Source organism: Phyllostomus hastatus, unplaced genomic scaffold, assembly GCF_019186645.2.
Source record: "Phyllostomus hastatus isolate PE091 unplaced genomic scaffold, TTU_PhHast_1.1 phas_scaffold_55, whole genome shotgun sequence".
In the NCBI taxonomy this organism is placed as follows: Eukaryota; Metazoa; Chordata; class Mammalia; order Chiroptera; family Phyllostomidae; genus Phyllostomus; species Phyllostomus hastatus.
In genome coordinates, this window is record NW_025334035.1 from 13,291,020 (window position 1) to 13,313,091 (window position 22,072).

The window sequence follows — 22,072 nt, forward strand, 5'->3', positions numbered from 1 at the left end:
TTGTGGACTGAACCCTCCATCTGGCTGCCCATCTGTGGCTCCTGCTTTTGCAATAAACACAGACAGGCTTAGTATTTATTCCTATTAAATATCATCAGCCCATCTGTCCATCTAGAAATACACAAGTGACCACAGCAGCATGTGTAAGAAAGTACGATGTAGCAAAAAGTTGAAAATTAGCTAAATATCCAACTAGAGGGATGGCAGAGTGAATCTTGGTACATCCATGGAATATTGTGTTCACTAAAAACACAAGGTGGCTTTATATAATGACATGGGTGAAGATACATTTTTAAGTGAAAAAAGCAAGTTGCAGAAAGCACTCGTGCTTATCCCCTCATTCCGGGCAGAAGAGTGTGGCCAGATGACTGCAGTTCAGAGGATATGGATGTGCACCAATCTGCTAACGACAGGGAAGGGGGCTGAGGGTGGGTCCAGAGAATGACCCCTTCTTCACCAGCACCCAGAGGCCTCCAACCCTGATTCAGCTCCCTCTCTTAGGCCATTTCCAGCTGTTTCTCACCACAGAGTACAGAAGCTCCAAGGGGCACTTCCCTGGAGAGGAACCTGAGTTCTTCTATTATTGGTCTGACTGGAAACAGCCAGAGCCTCCTGTTTGTGTCTGCTGGTCATGCGCTGACCAGGCAGGTGCACTCCGGATGCTCGTGTCCAGTTGTTCACTTGGCTGACCTTAGACTCAACAATTCAAATCTGCCCTTCTCCAGAGCTGGGTAGGCAACACCAGCGGCCACCCAGGTTGGGATCCTGGGGCTGGCCTGGAGCATGACCATCTTTGTTTTCTTCTGAGCTTTTCCCACGTGTCCAGGCACGCTGGCACCCTTCCCAGCTCTTCGGTGGATGCAGCAATGGAAGCACGGAGAAATCAAGTAACCTGCTCAAGGTCACGGAGTAAGTAAGAGACAGAGAAGAGGTGAAGGCCCAATCATCTCTGTCTTGAGTCTGCCTGTTAAAGCCCAGGACAGGCATTTGGTGTTCACATACTCCCCCAGGTGCTCTGGTCTGCTCCTCCAGGCTGCTCCACTCTAAATATTTCTTAAACTTCACTGGATCTCAGAGCCTGATTGGTCTCCCTGCATCTGGTCTCAACTATATATATTTTTAAAATGTCTATTCTTACTTGCTACTTTGAGGAAATGTCATTTTTTACTGGACTCAGACAAAGGTAGAAGCTCTCAGAGAGAGCAGCCTATGTTTCTTGGCAGTCAGTCCCTGGTGTTTTTCTTTGGCCTCCTTCATTCTCTTGGCCAAAAATTTAGCATCTTCTGTGGCCTCTTCCTTATTTTTCTTTGTATACTGTTTCTTCAGAGCAATGTGCTGACACTTGCGCTGCTGGATGCATGGAGTGGCAAAACACTGAATCTTGGGTACTTTGGTCCTGGGTTCATCGCCATCTTCATTTAGGGGCTTTCTCACCCCATATTGGTGGGCACCATCTTCTCTAGAGAGACTGGAAGATTTGTGGATTTTGCTAGCTCTTTTGGACCCCAGGTGACAAGGCACAGTAGTGTCAGTGAGACCAGGAATACTTTTCCCACTTTTTTTTTTTACAATTACCAGATTGAGAACACGGAGACTGGCGTCCACTGTGCGCCCCCGAACGGATGCACACTCTCTCCAGCGCCCCCTGGTCATTGACAGGAATGCCCCTTACTCAACAGCAGGCAGATACGGCCGTGTGTGAAGTTACCCTGCTTCTTGGGGAAACCTTGTTTGTTGTTCCCACCACTGATTCGAACCACGCGACCCTTCTGTTCTTCACTCAGAGCGTCAGCAGCAACTTCCATGGCCACAGGATTCTCATAAAAGGTACGACATTTGCATCCGCTGTCCACTTTGGTGAGTTTCTGGCACCCAGTGTCTGGGAAAGCCATGCTCAGCTTCATCCTGAAGCAGCCCACGGCCTCTGAGGTGCCGAGAAAAAGAGCTGGTCTCCCCTTTTAATCCACCCACCACACAGAAGAAGGTTAACCTAATAAGTTAACCCCTGACATGGTACACCTGTTTAAAAATCACCTTTCAATGGCCCTTGCTACTCATAAGGTCAAATGCAGGGTCTTGGGCTCAGCACTGGCCCAGTTCTGCTTCCTGCTGCTCCCACCTCCACAGCAGCTGCACAACAGCCCCACCGCCCTGCACCACACTTCCCTGGCCTACGACTGGGCCCACCAAGTGAACTCCAGTCATCCTCCTAGGGCGTGCTGAGCTGTCACCACCACCACTGTGCATCCCTTTGCCCATCTGCTTCGCAGGCGGTGCCACCTTTGCACTGCTTGGGAGCTGCGTGTGCTGCAGTTGCGTCAGCACAGGTCTGCTCCTCCCCGTGTCCCTGCAGTGACACAGACACCGGCCAGCAGTATCCACGGTGCTGTGGATGGACGAGACATGAGAGAAATTCACATGGACTACTGAGTCCTGTGAAGGAAAAGGGACGGCATGGCCACTTTCTCAAGAGGATGGTGCCCCACACCCCTGCTTGAACAGGCTTTTATTAGGTTTTTGGGGTAGGAATGCAGATACAGCTTATTAATCATTGTCTGGCAGTTAGGATCAAATGATAGATAATCTTCAAAGAACTATTAGGGCTCATATTGAGTCAGGGTCTATTACCTAAAAAGCTACAAAACTTAAGGGACTAAACTCATTTCCTGCCCCGGCCTTTATCATCTAATTAAGAGCATTCTCAGCAAAGTAGGTTTCACAAGATTTTATGCATTCTTTCTTAGGTCTGATCACCCCGGGAGCCCGCGGTTTCCAGCACAGGGCTGCACTGCCCTCTGTCATTGTTTCAGGCTTAAGTCAGGCAGAGGAAGCAAGTCAGCTGAGAGATTAGGAGACTTCTTTCAGGCAGAATGAGGACTCAGGCTATGTCAAAGCTGAGGGGCAAGGGTCAATCACCCTCTTTCTCCATAGCCCCCCAAGTCTTTCCCTGTGTCCTCCACGTGATTATGCCTGTCTTAGATGGTTCCCCCCTTGGGGAATCTTACCAGTCATTGGCTAACTGATCAAGCACTGGGGGCCAGGCAAGGAGCAGAAGCAGCGCTACTGCCAGGGAGATAAGCTTTGTCTCCTTAGGGGCTTCTGGTCCGGAGGTCTCTCACTCAGCCTTAGCCATGGGGGGTTACAGCTCCTGCAACCAGTCAGGGTGGTTCCCAACATTGCAGCATGCCCAGTGACTGAGGGACGGCTAAGCCTTTAGGTCTCAGAAACCTGTTCTTGTTTTTATCAAGATAAAATGCATATAATGTAAAACTAACCATTTGAAGTGAATAATTCTGGTTTTTAGTATATTTACAAGTTTTATAATCATCTCTATCTAGCTCCCAAACATTCATTATTCTAAGGTAAAACCCTGTGCCCATCAAGAAGTGTCTCTCCATACCCTTCACCCTCTGGCAACCACTCCCCTTCTGTCTCTTATCAAACTGCCTATTCTGGACATGTCATATAAATGGAATCATTCAATATGGCTTTTTGGGTCTGGTTTCTTTCACTTAGCATAATGTTTTGGAAATTCATCCATGTTGTAATTCATATCTCTAATTCATTCCTTTTTATGGCTGAATAATATTCTATTTTGTGTATTTGCAATACTAAACTTTGTACATGCATTCATCCACTGACGGACATTCAAGCTGTTCCATACTTCGGCTATTGTGGACATACTGCTGTGAACGTGTATGTTCAACTGCCTATTTGAACACCTGTTTTCAGGTCTTGCTGGGTCATATGGTAACTCTGTGTTTAACTTTTTGAGGAATAACCAGACTGTGTTCCACAGTGGCTGCACCATTTTACGCTCTTGCCATCAGTGTTTCAGGGTTCCAGTTTCTTCACATACTCACTGACACTCGTTATTTTTTGGTTTGTTTTTTTTTTGTTTGTTTGGTTGTGTTTTTGTTCTGTTTTTAGTATAACCATCCAGTTGAATATGAAGTGGTATCTTACTGTGGTTCTTGATTCGCATTACCTAATGACTAATCATGTTGAACATCTTTTCATGTAATGTTTTGGCCATTTGCACATCTTTGGAGAAATGTCTATTCAAGTGCTTTGCCCATTTCTTAATTGGATTGTCTTTTTGTTGCTGAATTGTAAGGTTTTATATATGCACACACATATGTGTATCATATATATGTACACACATGCACAGCAGTTCCCACTTATCCACAGGGGACATGTTCCAAGACCACCCAGTGGATGCTGAAACAGCAAATAGTACCGAGCCTTATATACACTGTGTTTTTTCCTACACATATGTACCTATGAAAAAGTTCAATTTATAAATTAAGCACAATAAGAGGTTAACAACAATAATAACATAGATTATTTATAACAATGTGCTGTAACACAAGCTATGTGAATGGCTTTGGGGCCGTTACTTAGAACACACATTACTTGAACACAGGCCCCACGATACCATGCAGTCGGTTTGATCATAGAAATGGCGCTGTTAACAATGAGTGAGTAGCATGCATGTGCAGTGTGGATATACTGGGCAAAGGTGACCCGTGTCCAGGGCAGGGCGGGACAGGATGGCGAGAGACTTCATTACGCTACTTAGAACAGCAAGTAACTGAACACTTCTAAATTGTTTGTTTCTGGAATTTCCCAGTTAATATCTTTGCACCAAAGCTGACTGCAGAATGTGAAACCATGGATGCAGGGGTGGAACATTGTGTGTATGTGTGTATTCTAGATACTAGACCGGTATCAGTCATGTAATTTGCTAACATTTCCTCCATATTAAGTTGTCTTCACTTTCTTGATAATGTGCTTTTACACTGAAGTTTTAATATGATGAAATCCAATATATGTTATTTCTTTTATTGTTTACTTGTGCTTTTGGTGTCCAATCTAAGAAACCATTGACAAGCCCAAGTTCATGGAGATTTACCCTTACGTTTTATTATAAAAGTTTTATAATTTTAGCTCTTAAATACAGGTCTTTGATTCACTTTAAATCCATTATAATTCTTTTGCACATATATATCTAGTTATCCCTGCCCCATATATTAAAAATACCACTCTAAAAATTAAAAAAAAAAATTAAAGCCCACCATTCTTTTCCCATTGAAAGGTCTTGGCACCCTAGTCAAAAAATTAATAGACTGACCTGGCTAGGTGGCTCTCTATTGGTTGAAGCATCGACCCATACACCAAAAGGTTGTGGGTTTAATTCCTAGTCAGGAGGCATACAGGTGGCAATGATGCCTCTCACATCGATGTCTCTCTCTCTCCTCTCCTCTCTAAAATTAATAAATATATCCTTGGTTGAGGATTTTAAAAAATGAATAGACCATAGATGTATAGGTTTATTCCTGAACCCTTAATTCTACTCCATTGGTCTACGTGTCTCCTTATGCCAGTACCACACTGTTTTGATTACTGCTGCTTTGTAATAAGCTTTGAAATGGAGAAATGCAAGTTCCCAACTTTGTTATTCTTTTTCAAGACTGTTTTGGCTATTTGAAGTCCATGGAGATCCCACTTATGTGAATATTAGGATGGATCTTTCTATTCTGTGGAGATTTTGATAGGGATTCTACTATCACTCTGGGAAGTATTGTCATCTTAACAACAATAAGTCTTCCAGTCCATGATCATGGGCTGTTTTTCCATTCATTTAGGTCTCCTGTAATGTCTTTCAACATTGTTTTGTAAAATATATAACATAACATAAAATACATAATATAAAATATATCATTTCAACCATTGTAAATCACACAATCCAGTGTCTTCTTGTACATTCACATTGTTCTGCAATCATCACCAGTATCTAGTTCTAAGAGATTGTATCCCATCAAATAGAAACCTGTATTTATTAACCAATCACTCCCCAATTCCCTGCTCCCATCCCCTGGCAACTAGTAATCAACTTTCTGTCCCTATTGATTTACCTATTCTGAAAATTTCATGTAAGTGGAATCATATAATATGTGACTTTCGTGGCTGGCATCTTTTTTATTTAGCATGTTTTCAAGGTTCATCCCTGTTTCAACATGTATTAATACTTCATTCCTTTCCATGGCTGAATAATATTTAATAATATAGATATACACTATTTTGTTTATTCATGCATCAGCTGTTGAACATTTGGCTTGTTTCTACCTTTGGCTGTTACAAACAGTGCTGCTATGAACAAGCATGTGCATGTTTTTGTTTGAACATTTGTTTTCAGTTTTTTTGGGTGTGTACTCAGGAGTGGGATTGTAAACTAATATGGTACTTCTATGGTCAAATTTTTTGAGGAACTGAGAACTGTTTTCCATAATGGCTGTATCATTTTACATTCCCACCAACAATGCACAAGGTTTCAAATGTCTCCACATTCTTGCCAACACGTGTTTTCTGTTTTTTCTTTATTATAGCTATTCTAGTGTGTGTAGAGTTGTATGTCTTATGGTTTTGATGTGCATTTCCCAAATGAGTAATACATATATAAAGGTAATACACACTTTGCAAAAGTAGCTTGAAAAACTGACTAAGCAAGTGGATGCCACAGATCTCAACAAACAAAAATCAGAAACTCATCAGGAGGGAGGAAGTTCTGATTTCTAGAGTTACAATGTTACAACAATGAAAATGTCCAGTTCTCAACAACAACAACAGAAATCACACAATTGTATTGACTTTGCTTCTTTGTTAGAGATCAGTTATGGGGTCTATTTCTGGGCTGTCTGTCCTGTTCCACTGATCTATTTGTCTGTTCTTTCACCAGTGCCACCTGGTCTTGACTAGGGTAGCATTAGAGTTAAGTCTTGAGTCAGGTATCTGTCCTTCAACTTTGTTCTTTTTCAGTATCGAGTTAACTATTCTGGGTCTTTTACCTATCCATATATACTTTAGAATCAGTTTGTCAATAGCCACAAAATAACTTGCTGGGATTTTGACTGGGATTACATTGAATCTATAGGTCAATTTGGGGAGAATTGACATCGTGACAATATTGAATCTTCCTATTCACAAACATGAAATATCTCTCCATTTATTTAGGTCTCTGATTTCATTCATCAGAGTTTTGTCTTTTTCCTCATATAGATCCTATTCATGTTTCGTTAGATTTGTACTATTTTATTTTGTGGTGTTAATTCAAATGGCTTTGATTTTAATTTCAAATTCCACTTGTTCATTGCTGGTATACAGGAAAGTGATTGACTTTTGTATCCTGCAGCCCTGCTAAAATACCTTTTTGGTTGCAGGAGGTGTTTGGTCTGTTCTTTCACATTTTCCACATAGATGATCATGTCATCCAATAAAAGGCAGTTTGATTTCTTTATTCCTTTTTATTCAAATTTATTCCAAATTTGTATGCCTTTTAAAAATACCTATTTTATTGATTATGCTATTACAATGGTCCCATTTCCCCCCTTTATTCCCCTCCACCCTGTACATCCCCTTCCCACCTGCATTCCTCCCCCATCTTTAGTTCATGTCCATGGGTTGTACATACAAGTTCTTGGGCTTCTCCATTTTCCATACTATTCTTACCCTCCCCCTATCTATCTTCTACCTACCATTCCTGCTACTTATTCTCTGTACCTTTTCCCCGTCTCCCCCTCCCCCACTGATAACCCTCCATGTGATCTCCATTTTTGTGGTTCTGTTCCTGTTCTAGTTGTTTGCTGAGGTTTTTCTTTGTTTGTTTGTTTGTTTTTTTAGGTTCAGTTGTTAATAGCTATGAGTTTGTTGTCATTTTACCGTTCATATTTTTTTTATCTTCTTTTTCTTAGGTAAGTCCCTTTAACATTTCAGATAATAAGGGCTTGGTGATGATGAACTCTTTACTTGACCTTATCTGAGAAGCACTTTATTTGCTCTTCCATTCTAAATGAAAGTTTTGCTGGATAGAGCAATCTGGGATGTAGGTCCTTGCCTTTCATGACTTGGAATACTTCTTCCCAGCCCCTTCTTGCCTGCAAGGTCTCTTTTGAGAAGTCAGCTGATAGCCTTATGGGAACTCCTTTGTAGGTTACTGTCTCCTTTTCCCATGCTGCTTTTAAGATTCTCTACTTATCTTTCATCTTGGCTTATGTAATAATGATGTGCCTTGGTGGTGTTCCTCCTTGGGTCCAACTTCTTTGGAACTCTGAGCTTCCTGGACTTCCTGAAGTCTGTTTCCTTTGCGAGATTGGGGAAGTTCTCCTTCATTATTTGTTCAAATAACTTTTCCATTTCTTGCTCTTACTCTGCTCCTTCTGGTACCCCTATGATTTGGATGTTGGAACACTTAAAGATGTCCTGGATATTCCTAAGCCTCTCCTCAGTTGTTGCTGTTGTTGTTTTTAATTCCTGTTTCTTCATTCTGTTCTGGTTGAATGTTTCTTTCTTCTTTCTGGTCCACACTGTTGATTTGAGTCCCAGTTTCATTCCCGTCACTGTTGGTTCCCTGTACATTTTCCTTTTTTTCACTCAGTATAGCCTTCATTTTTTTCCCTTTATTTTGCAGCCATACTCAACCATTTCTGTGAGTATCCTGATTACCAGTGTTTTGAACTGTGCATCCAATAGATTGGCTATCTATTTGTCACTGAGCTGTATTTTTTCTGGAGCTTTGATCTGTTCTTTCATTTGGGCCATGTTTTTTGGTCTCATCACACCTGTCACATAATAAGGGGCAGAGCCTTAGATGTTCACCAGGGCAGAGCAAGCCACTTCCCTGTGTTGTTTGCTATATGTGGGGGAGGGGTCCAAGGGGGAACAATGCCACTTGCTCCGCTCTCTGCTGGCTTTCAGTCACTTCCCCTGCTACCCACAATCAAATTGGGCCCTTCTGGGGCTGATTCCTGGGTGGGTGGGCTTGTATACATTCTTGGACCCTGTGGGTCTCTCCAACGAACTCTCCTGTGAGGCTGGGAGTTTCTCCCACTGCTGCCTCAACCCCAAAAGGTGTTTTCAGTCAGAGGCTTAGAGGCTTTGAGGCTTTATTTTCCCATACTGTAACCCTGGGTTGCATAGTCTGTCTCACTCCCCAGTTGTTCCTCTTGGTTTATCTGCACGCGAATCTGGGACTCCCCAGTCTGCCAGCCATAGCCTTGCCTGCCCTGGTCCTCTAGCTTCCACCTTGCCAAGAGTCCTGCCGTCTCCACCCTCCTACTAGTCTGGATGAATGTTTCTTCTTTAACCCCTTATTCCTGGATTTCCATACAGTTTGGTTTTCTGTCAGTTCTGGTTGTTATTTTTTAAATTTGTTGTTGTCCTTCTTTTGCTTGTGCTAGGAGGCACAGTGTGTCTACCTACACCTCCATCTTGGCCAGAAGTCTCCTAATTTGTATACCTTTTATAACATTTTCTTGTCTTACTGCATTACCAAGGATTTCCAGTATGATGTTAAAAAGTGGTAATGACAGGGGCGGGTCATCCTTGTCTTTTTCCTGACCTTAGTGGGAAGGCTTCAAGTTTTTCACCATTAAGTATATTGTTAACTGTAGGTTGTTTGTACTTATTCTTTATTAAGTTGATGTTCTTCCTCTATTCCCAGCTTTCTGAGTTTTCATCATGAATGGAGGTTGAATTTGTCAGGTGATTGTTCTGTATCTATAGATCTAATCATGCATTTTTAAAGCCTATTGATATAATGGGCTATATTGATTTTTGAATGTTAAAACAGCCTTGCATACCTGAGATAAATCTCACCTGTTCACAGTATATAATTATTTTTATACATTGTTTCATTCAATTTGCTAACATTTTGTTAAGAACTTTACATCTATGTTCATGAGCGATATTGGTCTTTGGTTTTCTTTTCTTGTAATATCTTTGTCTGGTTTTGGTATTAGGGTAATGCCAGCTTCACAGAATAGGTTAGGAAGTGTTCCCTTGTTGGGAACCGCCCTGTCTGGTATCAGAAGCTGTAACCCCCGCCAAGGCTAAGGCTGAGGGAACGACCTTGGATCGTAAGCCACCAAGGAGACAAAAGCTTATCTCCCTGGCAGGGGCGCTGCTTCTGCTCCTTTTACTTCACCCTGCCTGGGCCCCAATGCTTGGTCAGTTAGCCAATGATGGGTAAGATTCCCCAAGGGGGGAACAATCTAAGACAGGCACGATCACGTGGAAGGCCCCCAAGGAAGGACTTTGAGGGGCACAGCAAAAGGGGGTGATGGACTCTCGCTCCTCGGCTTTGACCATAGCCTGAGTCCTCATTGTCTGTGAGAAAATCTCCTAATCTCTTGGCTGCCTTACTTTCCTTGCTCCACCTAAGCCTGAAACAATGAGTGGTGCAGCCCTGTGCTAAGGAAGGGCAGATTCCCCGGGTGATCAGGCCTAAGAAAGAATATGTAAAATCCTGTGAAACCTGCTTTGTTTAGAATGCTCTCAATTAAATGATAAGGGTCCAAGCAAGAAGTAAGTTTGTTCCTCAAAGTTTTACAGCTCTTTAGCTATCTGACCCTGACTCAAAATAGGCCCTCAGAGTTCTTTGTTATCTATTGTTTGATCCTTACTTCCTGGCAATGATTAATGAGTTTTACCTGAATTCCTGAGTAAATGAACCCAATAAAAGCCTGCTCCAGTGAGAGAACAGGGCACTGCCCACTAGAGAGAGTGGCCATTTTGTCCCTATTTCCCCATGGGACTCAGTTGTCCCTGTGTATGTTTTTCTCATGTTTTGACGAGCATCCGCAGCCACAATGGATACTGCTGGCCTGGTATCCTCCACATTCCCTCTGCTTCTATTCTCTGAAAGAGATTTTAGGAAACTGGGGTAGGACTTCCGGTCAAAATGAAGATATAGGTAAACACAGCTCACTCCCCTCCACAACTACATCAAAATTACAACTAAACCACACAACAACTATCACTCAGAACCATCAGAAATCAAGTTGGGTGGAAGTCTGACAGCTATGGAATAAAAGAAACCACATCCATCCAGACAGGTAGGAGGGCAGAGATGAGGAAAGGCTGGTCCCACATCCACGTGTGGTGGATAAAAATTGGGGAAGGATATCTCAGGAGTGAGAAGTTCCAGTTCCACACCAGACCCCACAGGCCAGGGTTCCAGTGCCAGGAAGATAAGTCTCCATAACTTCTGGCTGCAAAAACCAGCATGGATTGAGTCAGTGAAAGAAACTGCTGGAATTCATCATTACTAAACCATCATTATATGAAATGTTAAAGGGACTTATTTAAGAAAAATATGGAAAATATGAACAATAAAATGGCAATAAATACATTATCTATCAACAATTGAATCGAAAAAACAAGCTAAGCAAATAAAAACAGAGATGAAACTATGGGTACAGAGAGTATTTTGATTGTTGCCTGATGGGAGGGGGAGGGGAGATAATGAGTGAAGAAGTGAGAGGATGTGACACGGACACTGGCCCAGTGTCCGCAGCATTATGGATGAGACAAGACAAATTCATACAGACTACGGAGTCCTGTGGAGGAAAAGGGACAGCATGGCCACTCTCAAGAGGAGAGTGCACCGACCCTTGCCTTGACAAGCTTTTATTGGCTTTCTAATAGCATATATCAAAGAAGGTTTTCATTCATTACAGTTAGGTTTGCTTTAGGTAATTACTTTTTACAGATAGCAACTGAAGGGATGTTACTGATTACTTCTTACAGATTAACAAGGGAAAAATGTTGCAAATGCAAGGGAACGATAAGAGTAACAGGTTTGGTTATACTCTGCCCTTGGGAGAATTAGCACAGACTTCAGGAAGTTACTTTAAAGATATGCAGCAAGCATTTGCTGCCTGAACTCAGGGTGAGGGAGATTTAGCAAGAGCAAGTCACAAAGCAGCCTAGGTATAATGCAGGCCTGGTTTCCCATGGGAGAACTTCTTCGAGGGCGTAGTCCTACGTGCCGACTCACTCCCCACTGGTTTTTCATGTGGGTGCTGAGCTACATTTCCATGCCTTGCGAAGTGGTTCCCTACAGGGGTGTAGAAGTTAAAATAGTTACAGAATAGCCATGGGAATGTAGAGTACAGTATAGGAAATGGAGTAGCCAAAGAACTTATACCCGTGACCTGTGGGCATGAACAATGGTATAAAGATTACCCGAGGGAGTGGGGGTGCTGGGCTGAGGGGAGCAAAGGGTGAAAAGTTGGGACAACTGTAATAGCATAATCAATAAAATGTAATTAAGAAGAAAACTAGGGTAATTCCTCCTTATATGTTTGGTAGCATTCACCAGAACATCCATCTGATCCTGTTGCTTTCTATTTTAAAAGGTTATTGTTTTTTAATAGGCATAGATCCATTCATATTATTTATTATGTGAGCTTTTGTAGTTTCTTTTTAAAAAAAATTGGTTCCTTTAATCTAGGTATCAGATTTGGGTACACAGAGGTTTATAATATTCCTTTATCATTTTTATGTCCATAGGACCTATAGTGATGTTCCCTCTTTTGTTTCTGGTATTAGACATTTACGTCCTCTTTCCTGTTTTTATTGGCCTGGCCAGAGGCCTATTGATTTTATTCCTTTTTTTTTTTTTTTCAAAGAATCAGTTTTTGGTTTCACTGATTTTCTCTACTGAATTCTTGTTTTCCATTTCATTGATTTCTGCTTCGATTTTTGTTTTCTTTTCTTTGGCTAACTTTGCTTCTTCTCCCAGTGCACAGCCCTTTTATCTGCACCTCTGTGGTCAGAAGCGGCCACCAGCACAGATCCCCCCCATTTGGAAGACCAAGTCTTTCTGGCCAACTCTGGCTTCCAGTCTTGTGCAGATTGTTTCAGGAGCACCTGCACTGCTGTCTGCTGCAGGGCTGGGCTGAGGAGTATTTGCTACTAAGCTGAGAGCGCAAATTGACCAAATTTAACCACAACTTACCCATTCAAGACTTCTCCTGGAGGTTGCGCACATCTGAGACTCCAGAGTTCCAAGTGTTGCATTGGACAGATTTTGCCACTGCGGGTGTATAGGTGGGAAGACGAGATTCCTGGTGCTTCCTCCTGTTTGGTTCATCTTCAGTATTTCTGTCTGTATTGATACATCCTCTATTTAGTGAGACATAATTCTCATGGCTTTATGTCTTTGACTATATTTAAAATAGTCAAAAGTCTTTGTCTAGTCAGTCTGACTGGGCCCAACCTTATTATTTTACGTGCCTCAGAATTTTTGTTGAAAACTGGACATTTGCATGTTATTATGCAGAAAGCCTGAAAGTCAAAATCTCCCTGCTCCCCCACCACAAGGATTTACTGCTGCTTGCTAGTTGTTTGTTTCTGTGGTGGCTTTTCTGAACTAACTCTGTAAAGTCTGTAGTCTTGGTTGTTTGTGGCAACTGAAGTCTCTGTTAACTGAGTGGTTAACTAGTGAGTCATCACAGACTTCCTTAAAAGCCTGAAACCTGAAAGAAAAAAAAAATCTCCTAGTCTACAAGAGCTCTGTATGTACCTTGGGACATGTCTGCAACACTCAGCCAGGAAGGTCAAATCTCTGTCTTAGCCCTCACTTCCTGGTTGTGCAGAGAGATGAAATCTTAGGGCTTTCTCCAAGTGGGGCTATGCTTGAAATGATTGCAAAGAGCCCTGGGCTGTGAAGCAGGAAACTTCAGTCTGAATCCTAGGTCAGTCTCAGTCAGTGGTGGGGCCTTGGATAGAAGAAACTGAGAACCAAATGGCTACCATTCTGGAACACAGTAGTGGCTGAACTGGTGTTCATTATGCATGTATTCATTCCAACAGCATAGTTCTAACCCACATTTGTCCAGAGTGATGATATCACAATCAATCAAAATTAGAAAGTATTAGCCTTTTTTCTGTTACAGAATATCTAAGTTCAAGTCCCTGTATTTCTGGCCCGGAAGTGGAGACAGTAGTTTGGAGGGTAGAGGACTTCCCTGGCTCAGGAGCCTGCAACACACAAAAATCTGGTAACCTCGGTTTTCTCTGGGAGGGGACCTCGGTGGCTGAGGGGCTCAGGTGGAAGACTTCTTTTCCCGTGCTTTGTGGCCAGATTTTGCCCTTGAGAACCCCGTGCTCCCTGTAACCTACAGAGCCCAACCTCCTACACTTGTCCCTGAAAGGCCTCTATTCTGCCGCCCCCACCTGAGCACCCATTTTTCCTGCTCCAGCCACGATGGGCTATGATGTGACATCACACCTCTGAGCCGTTGTTCCTGTTATCCCTGTTCCTATTCTCCACCTATCTTTCCTGACCCTTATGTGGAACAGCTGTTGCTTCTCCATGCCTCTTAAGTCTGTGCCAAGACCTGCCAAGTACCTGGGTCTCAAGCTGCACCAGATGGTGGCTTCTTTCAGGTGTTCACCTTCACATCCCCCACAACAGCCAGCTCTGAGCACACACAAAGTCCTTGTGGATTTGAAGGGCCCTAGCCAGCTTTACAAGTTCATCACCCACAGGAAAACATTCCATTTCTTCATTCACTTTTCTATAAATCTGATTTTCTTCATGAAACATGACACATCAAAAAAAAATCATGCAGGTTAAACCTCATGGGACACAGCCATCTATAGGAAATTTCCTGCTGAATGAGCTTAACAGCTATATTGCTACTAAAAGGGGCAAAAGATGAGAGGAGACAACACAGCAGAGTCTAAAGATGTGATTTGCTATGAAGCTGCTTCAGCCCATTTCAGAGAACTAACTTCAGAAGGTCCCAACAGGCTCAGGGAGGTGACACCAGACACCCAAAGCTCTTCTTCCAAATGTGGCATTGGTTAGAGGACAACAACCTGGTACTAACCAGAGCTGCCAAAGCAGCTGTCCTCGTAACATTTCCTAAACTCATCTGTGAAGATCTTGCCTTTCCATTTCTAGGAACAGGTTCTCAAAAAGCAAGCACCCACTTTCAAAGTGAATAGCTCTACTATTAACTGGATTGGGAACTGCAGAGGAGGTAGTGAGGACACTTTCTCCGAAGACCAGTTTCCTCAGAACATGGTGGGGTTTGCGCGTCACTGGGTGGGATGAGCGCAGACGGGATGAGCAGGGGACCATCACGGGACTTCCGTAGTGGGTCCCTCAGTGCTCCTGCACACTCGGGGCCATGGGCCTGCTCCAGGGCAAGCTCCCAGCAGCCCCACTGCTTTATGCGGAGTGCCAAGAAACTGCAGTGTGGCAAACAGTAAATGACTACCCTTCACTTTGTGCTAAGTCAACTATTTTATTCCATTTTCTAACACATAAAGGCAGAAAGCAAAGGTTTAAGGTTTTTTGGAAGTATTTTCTCTTGGTGAGAAAGTCTTCATTTTTTTTTACTTCAAGAACTGGATGGGACTGCCCACACGACCTCAGTGGGAGAACACGCTGGCGTAACTCACAGGACACCCGTATTCCAGTCTGACAAACTCGAAGGTACAAGTTTTGAGTTCTAAACTCTAAGACTGATGAGACTTACCTGCTTGGCATTGACAAGAATCACCACTATTTGCCCTTTGCCCTTAGTAACCGCCCTCCAACATCTCATCCCCAAGAGCACATACCCCGCCCCCACCCCCAGCCTGGGACTCTGAGCTCCTCTCCTGCCACAGTCAAATGACTACAGTTAGGAACGTCTGGGTCCCGGACAAGCAGAACAGGGGACATTACGTCCATAAGAGGCTCCTGTATCCCCAGAAAAGTTGCAGAAGAGAAAACTTACAGTGATGAATATTTCAACATCCACAGCACATGTATTTGGCTTTCATTTTATTTTAGTTATAAAACAATTGACAAAACACAAAGTGTAAAAAACCACACACAAACACGTTAAGTTTTCATTCCTTCTTTTGTTGCAGAAAATAAATAATGGTCACATATTCCATATGCTTGTCTATAAAAGCATTTCTAAAAATGTCATTACCTGGATTCAACAGTATAGTTTGTTTTTGTAGTTTTTTTTTTGGCTTTTCAACCGCAGGTATCATACAGTAGACCATTTCCTTTTATTATATTTTTTTAAGCACTTGAGCTCCAACAATTTTGGAAAAAGGCTGTTTGTGAGCTAAAAATTCTCATTCCAAGTTATATTTTGAGAGTTAAACTAAAAAACAATAAGGTCTTAAATTATTTTATTAAAGAGGAGAACATAGTTTTTCTTTTATAAAAATTGCTCAAAAACCTCACAAACACCCAACTGACACAAAAAGGTGGTCTATCTTCATAGGAATTACCAAGAAAGGAACAAAACAAACATGGCCCCTGGGAAATATATGAAATCAGGCATGGTCTCTCCCAGTCTTCCTCGTCACGTTTCCAGTTTGGCCCCTGGGGGTTCAAGAAAGAAGAGCTCTTCAGTCATCTAAGCCTATGTTTCTGAAAAGGTAGGACATGGACTCCCCATTGTGAATCCGACGGATGGCTTCTGAAAGGATCATGCTGATATCCACCGTTTTAATTTTGGGGCACTGGAGCTTTTGGATTTCATGTGGAATTGTATTGGTAACCACCACCTTCAAATTAACAGAGAAAAACCAACAGTGTCATGAAACCAAGTGGCTTCCTGGTGTGGTCTGAAATCTCATATATTATCAAAACTCCAAGGGCGGCCTCTCCAAATGTGACCTGAGAAGGACAGTGGGTCTACCTAACTTTCAGCAATGTTTTCACTCAATGTGAATGCTACCCTTTGTTTCTTAGGCTAACATTTGATAAACCTATACCCATCAGGACAGCTACAGGCAAAAGGACAGATAATAAAAAGTGTTGACAAGGACACAGAAAAACCAGAAGCCTCCTACGCTGCTGGTAGGCATGTAAAATGGTTCAGCTGCGTTGGAAAACAGTCTGGGGGTTCCTTAAGAGTTTAAACACATAGCTACCGTATGACCCAGAAAGTCCACTCCCAGTGAATGAAAACATATGTTCATACAAAAGCTTGTACAAGAACGTTCGTAACAGCATTATTCACAACAGTCAGAAAGTAGAAACAACTCAAATTTCCAAGAATGAAGAGATAAAAAAGTGTTCTTTCCACACAATTCAACAAAAAGAAATTAAGTACTGACACACATGCTAGCTACAACATGGATAAACGTTATACTAAGTGAAAGAAGCCAGACATAAAAGAACAATACTGCATAACTCCATTCACATAAAATGTAAATGTACAGACAGAAAGTAGATTAAGTGGTTGCCTAGGGCTGAGTGGATTGAGAAGAAATGGGATGTGACTGCTAATGGGTGTGAGGTTTCTTTCTAGGGGGATAAAACTGTTCTAAAATTGATTGTGGTAATGGCTGCACAATTCTGAGAAGGTACTAAAAATCACTGAATTATGTACTTTAAATGAATGAATTGTATAGTATGTGAATTATATCTCCATAAAGCTGTTATTTCTGGGTAACTCAATTGGTCATTCCAATGCACCAAGGTAGCGAGTTCAATCCCCAGTCAGGACACATGCAAGAATCAACTAATGTGTGTATGGTAAATGGAACAACAAATCCATGTTTCTCTCTCTCAAAAGTCACTAAATTAGAAACAAAATAAAAAGTCTCTTCCTGATAATTCTATTTTAAAAAGGCTGTTATTTTTAAAAGTTAACACTTACTAAAAATGAAAAAAAGAGAAAACAAGCACTTTTCAACAGCTACAAATGGAAAAAAATTAAAATACCCAGCCTTCTTAAAAAAAAAAAAGGGAATTATCTTTATTATTAATTATAATGCATACTCCCTAATTCCAAAATAAAGCTCAAGGAAATTTCTAATAAAGAAGTACATGCAGAAGGCAACTGTTGAAACAGAGAAAGAGAAGATCAGGAATTATTCAGAACCAGCAGCACTGGGAACATGAAAACCTAACCTAACCTAATTATTGTGACTCATCATTTGGCATTTGATCTTTCTGATACTGGGCAAGAATGGAAACATAAAAGGTTGTATTAAGTCTCATTACCTGTAAAAAGGAGAACAATTCCCACCCTCCCCACTCCAGGAAAAAAGATACCTCCCCACTGGTACCAAACAGAATTTATTTCACCATCCACTTGGAATGAACTACAGAGCTACCAGGTAGGGCGGAGCCTGCGCTGCACACACAGCGCCTCCTGGAGGGCACCACGTGGTGACCTGTGGGCTCAGTCTTTCTCACTAAATAACCACCCTCATTGGGAAATATTTTTTAAAATAACAGATTTACTGAGCTATACTTTACATATCATACGATTCACCCATTTTTTTAAAAAGGTGGACAAATAATTTTGTTTTGTGCATGTAAACCAAGTACTGCCTACTTTTTCCATCAATTTTCTCTCAAACACTGAAAACAGGATGCCTTATTCTGGGAGCAGCCCAAAATACCCATTGAAAGATTTTGGGACAGAGTTGTGTTTAATATCTCCCCCAAGAGAAGTCCTCTATGCTTTAGCCACTCCTAGTTTCACCCTTCCCCAAACCCTGGCACCCACTAATGTCCTCTCTGTAAAGATGCCTATTCTGGGCATTTCACTGAACTACTTCCAATTTTTAAAAAGGAAGAAAAAAAACAAAACGCTTCAAATCATGACTTTCCACCACCAAGCACTATCTAGTGGCTCCTGCTCTGGAAGAAGAGCATCAGCCCTCTTCCACTCCTCAATTCCTGCTGCCTAACTGGTCCACCCTGCATTACTTTTACATTGTTCCAAACTTTATAATCTACTGTGCAACGATGTTTTGTGTGTAAATCTATACGAAAAACCTTGCTTCCTAACCAGAGTGAATGCAGGAACCCGATTTGGCCATCAGTTACTCGCCCCACTTCAGTTAGGCACATCAGTGACAGGCTGCTCTCAGGGATGCCAAGACCACTCCAAGGGCGGCCTCTCCACTGAAGCGCACCTGCTGTTGGACTCACGTCTGCCTCTGCTGGGCTATGTCTTCCCTCCGAAGTCCACTCTGCTCAAAAAGGTCTGGTCCCAGCCATGTCCTCTCCACCCTCCTGTGCTCTGCTGTTTCTCAGTGGCCCACACGCAGCACTGTGAGAACCCTCCTGGTGCCATGTGGGCAGACTGGTGACAGCAGCCTGGGCCTGAAGTCTTCTCACTTTACTTAACATAGGAACTCTGTGTTGTTCATTTTGCTTCCTGGAGTGCCTGTCCTGCCATTCTGGATTCTCAGTCCATTTTGTCCAGCTGAGAGAGGAGGCTGCACTGAGCAGAGATATGGAAGTATGGCCTCTGGTCTGCACTAAGGCATCCTGACCCCATGCAAGACAATAAACACAGGGCCAGACTCATGGAGATATAATGTGAAGAGTAAAAATGTGAGACTTGGAAAAGTAAAAAGAATTTAACTAACTAAAGATTCAATACCCAGGAATCTACAGAAGACAGCACTTCTGTTTACGGGATAATAAAAATATGACTTATACAGCCGAGCCCCTGTTACCTAGCTAGTCTCTAGAACAAGGGAGGTCTAGTAAACCTGGACAGCCCCCCTCAACCACAGTGGGAGCTGCAGACACCTTAGGAAAATCGCCCCCTGGCCACCCTCTCCCAATCTCATATCACAGGCAGCTGTACTAGGGAGAGAGATGGGGCTTTGGCATCAGGCAAACTAAGGTCTGAATCCAAATGTTCAGCCTAGTTAGCTATCTGGCCTTAAGTCGCTTAACTTTTCTGGTGCACGATTTCTTGCCTCTCTAAAAGAGATGCTGAGCCCTGACCAGTGTGGCTCAGTGGGCTGGGCACTGTCCCACAGAATAAAAGATCACCCATTCAATTCCCAGTCAGGGCACATGCCTAGGTTCATGGCCAGGTCTCTGATTGGGGCTTGCAAGAAGCAACTAATCAATGCTTCTCTCCCACTTCAATGTTTCTCTCCCTTTCTTTCTCCCTCTCTTCCCTTTCTCTAAAAATAAATAAGTAAAATCTTTTAAAAAAATAAACAAGGCACTGACATGGGCTTGCAGGGCTGTGCAGGAGCTCAGGAAGGGTGTGTGCGCAATGCCAGGCAGTGCCAGCGCAGACGACATGCTCCAGTTACAAGGGTTATCAGACCCATTAACTATTACTATGGGCAGTCTTATAGTCCATGAAATGCAAATGCAGTATAACCTGAGTTTTTAACCCACTTATAACTATAAAATATCTCCTTCTCCACCTATGAGGTGCAACTACAGATCAGGAGGTACCAAAGGGGCAAGGCAGCCCACCCACAGGTTGGCTGATACCTCATCGATGGCAGACTCCTCAATCAGTCGGGGAGCATCTGAAGATAGCAAGCCGTGAGTCGCCATCACAAAGATCTTGTATGCACCTCTTTCCTTCAGGGTCTCTGCTGCAGCCAGAAAGCTGTCAACATCATCGATGATGTCATCCTGTCAAATTACAGATGCAGCAAAATACACATGAACACTTTTGCAACCAGGAAAAGGGTCTAACTTTCCACTGTGACACATGCAGATGGCACGGCCATGCCACCACTCCCGTGCTCTCCCACCAGGCCTTCCATAGCGAGCCTCCTGCACCTGTCACTCAGGGGCTGTCTTGTCTCTGCTGCACGCAATGCTGACATGGTTTCCAGCTCTACAGCCCTATGTTCAGCACTGTGCCCTCATCAGGCACATGCTCCACATACATTTGCAGAATGTTTTTTGCTTTTTTTTTTTTTAAATACATAATAAAACTGTTAGAAGATGTTTTGACTCTGGGTGGTTCTTTCCTCTTTTCTTACTAATTTCCTTATTTTCCAAATTTTCTCCATTGTGCATGTGGGAAGCATGGTTTTTACATGTTTTTATAATAGGAAAAACACTTTTAAAAAAAAACACACTATTACTTTTAATAATAAACCCAGTTCAGTAGTTTCTGGTCTATAGACACAGATTCCCCATGTGCAATAAGAGGATGAATAATATATATATAATATATAATATACCCTCTTATATATCTATCTGCCCCTGGTTCCTGGGACAGGATGCTGAAATCCTGGTATACTGCTAAGTGATACGAGCAATAGCAGCATCTTTTGTTCTAATATTCCTTCTTTGACCTCATCCCAGACACAGGATTCTAAAACCTATGTAATTTCCCAGGTGATAGAAAGGTCTTTTGTTCTAATGAGATCCTGGGTGACTCCTGGGTGGGGCTGGTCACCAGAGAGGCCAGGCTCTGATTAGAAGCTTGGGTTTCTCAGCTCCACCCCCACATCTCCTCAGAAGTGAGAGGGGCTGGAAATGGATTAATCGTCAGTCGTGCCCATGTGAGGAAGCTCCATGAAATCCCACCAGTAGGGGATCACAGGGCTTCTGGGTCAGTGAACACAACCACACACCAAGAGGGTGACACACCCCAACTCCACAGGCACAGAAGCTCCTGTGCTCAGGACTCTCCCAGACCTCATCCTGCACCTCTTCATCTGGCCGGTCATCTGTGTCCTTTATCACAACCTCTAATAAACTGGTAAATATGAGTAGGCGTTTCTCTGAGTTCTGTGAGCCGCTCTAGTAAAGTAATCCAACCGAGGACGGGGTCATGGGAACCTCTGATTTGTAGGCAAGTCGGACTAAAGTTGTGGGTAACCTATTACTTGTGAACAGCATCTGAAGTGCGGTGGGAGCAGTCTCGTGGGACTGAGCCCTCACCCTGTGGGATCTGACACTTTCTCCAGGTAGACAGTGTCTGAGTTAAAATACAGGACACCCAGCTAGCGCTGCAGAGAACTGCTTGGTATGGAGAGAAACCCCCCACACATTTGGTGACCAGAAGTGAAGTGCATCATGTGAGTAGTGAAGGGGGTGCACAGGAGGAAAAACACTTGAGTCTTTCCTTTGACACCTAGGCTACCAGTTACTTCAAGCCCCTTAGAGCATCAAATATTGTCTAGGGTTGAATAAATACTCATGTTATTTTACATACAGTGTGGAACAAAAGTAGGTTTACAGTTGTGAGTATATGAAACAGAGTTTATCCTTGTATTATTACTTATTATTACATTATTTTTCATACAAACAACTGTAAACCTACTTTTGCCATACCCTGTGTGTATGTATGTATATAAAACTCTTTCAAATATGTACTAATATTACTATTATCAAAAAATGCAGCTGGCTAAGATGGAGGCATAGGTAGACACACTGTGCCTCCTTGTACATTACAAACAAAAAAACCCCAGAAATTACAGAAAATCAAACTGTATGGAAGGCCAACAACCAAGGAGCTAAAGAAGAAACATT

At 42.6% G+C, this 22,072-nt stretch overlaps 1 protein-coding gene and 1 pseudogene across 8 annotated transcripts in view; both read right to left on the bottom strand.

The window, feature by feature from the left end:
• Positions 1 to 1,173: 1,173 nt before the first annotated feature.
• On the bottom strand, positions 1,174 to 2,028 carry LOC123809136 (annotated as a pseudogene).
• Positions 2,029 to 11,533: 9,505 nt separating this feature from the next.
• The window catches only part of PRPSAP2 (phosphoribosyl pyrophosphate synthetase associated protein 2), a 71,264-nt gene continuing 60,725 nt past the window's right edge, over positions 11,534 to 22,072 (bottom strand). For 5 of the 8 annotated variants that reach the window (XM_045824456.1, XM_045824452.1, XM_045824453.1 and 2 more), the window contains 2 exons: positions 20,069 to 20,215; positions 15,683 to 16,180 (listed from right to left, as the gene is read on the bottom strand). In XM_045824456.1, coding sequence (XP_045680412.1) covers positions 15,980 to 16,180; positions 20,069 to 20,215 — 348 coding nt within the window. In that variant the 3' untranslated portion in view covers positions 15,683 to 15,979. Of the gene's footprint in view, positions 11,897 to 12,799; positions 12,950 to 15,682; positions 16,366 to 20,068; positions 20,216 to 22,072 lie in introns of those variants that run through there. The other 3 variants (XM_045824455.1, XM_045824460.1, XM_045824454.1) reach the window with 2 other exon arrangements.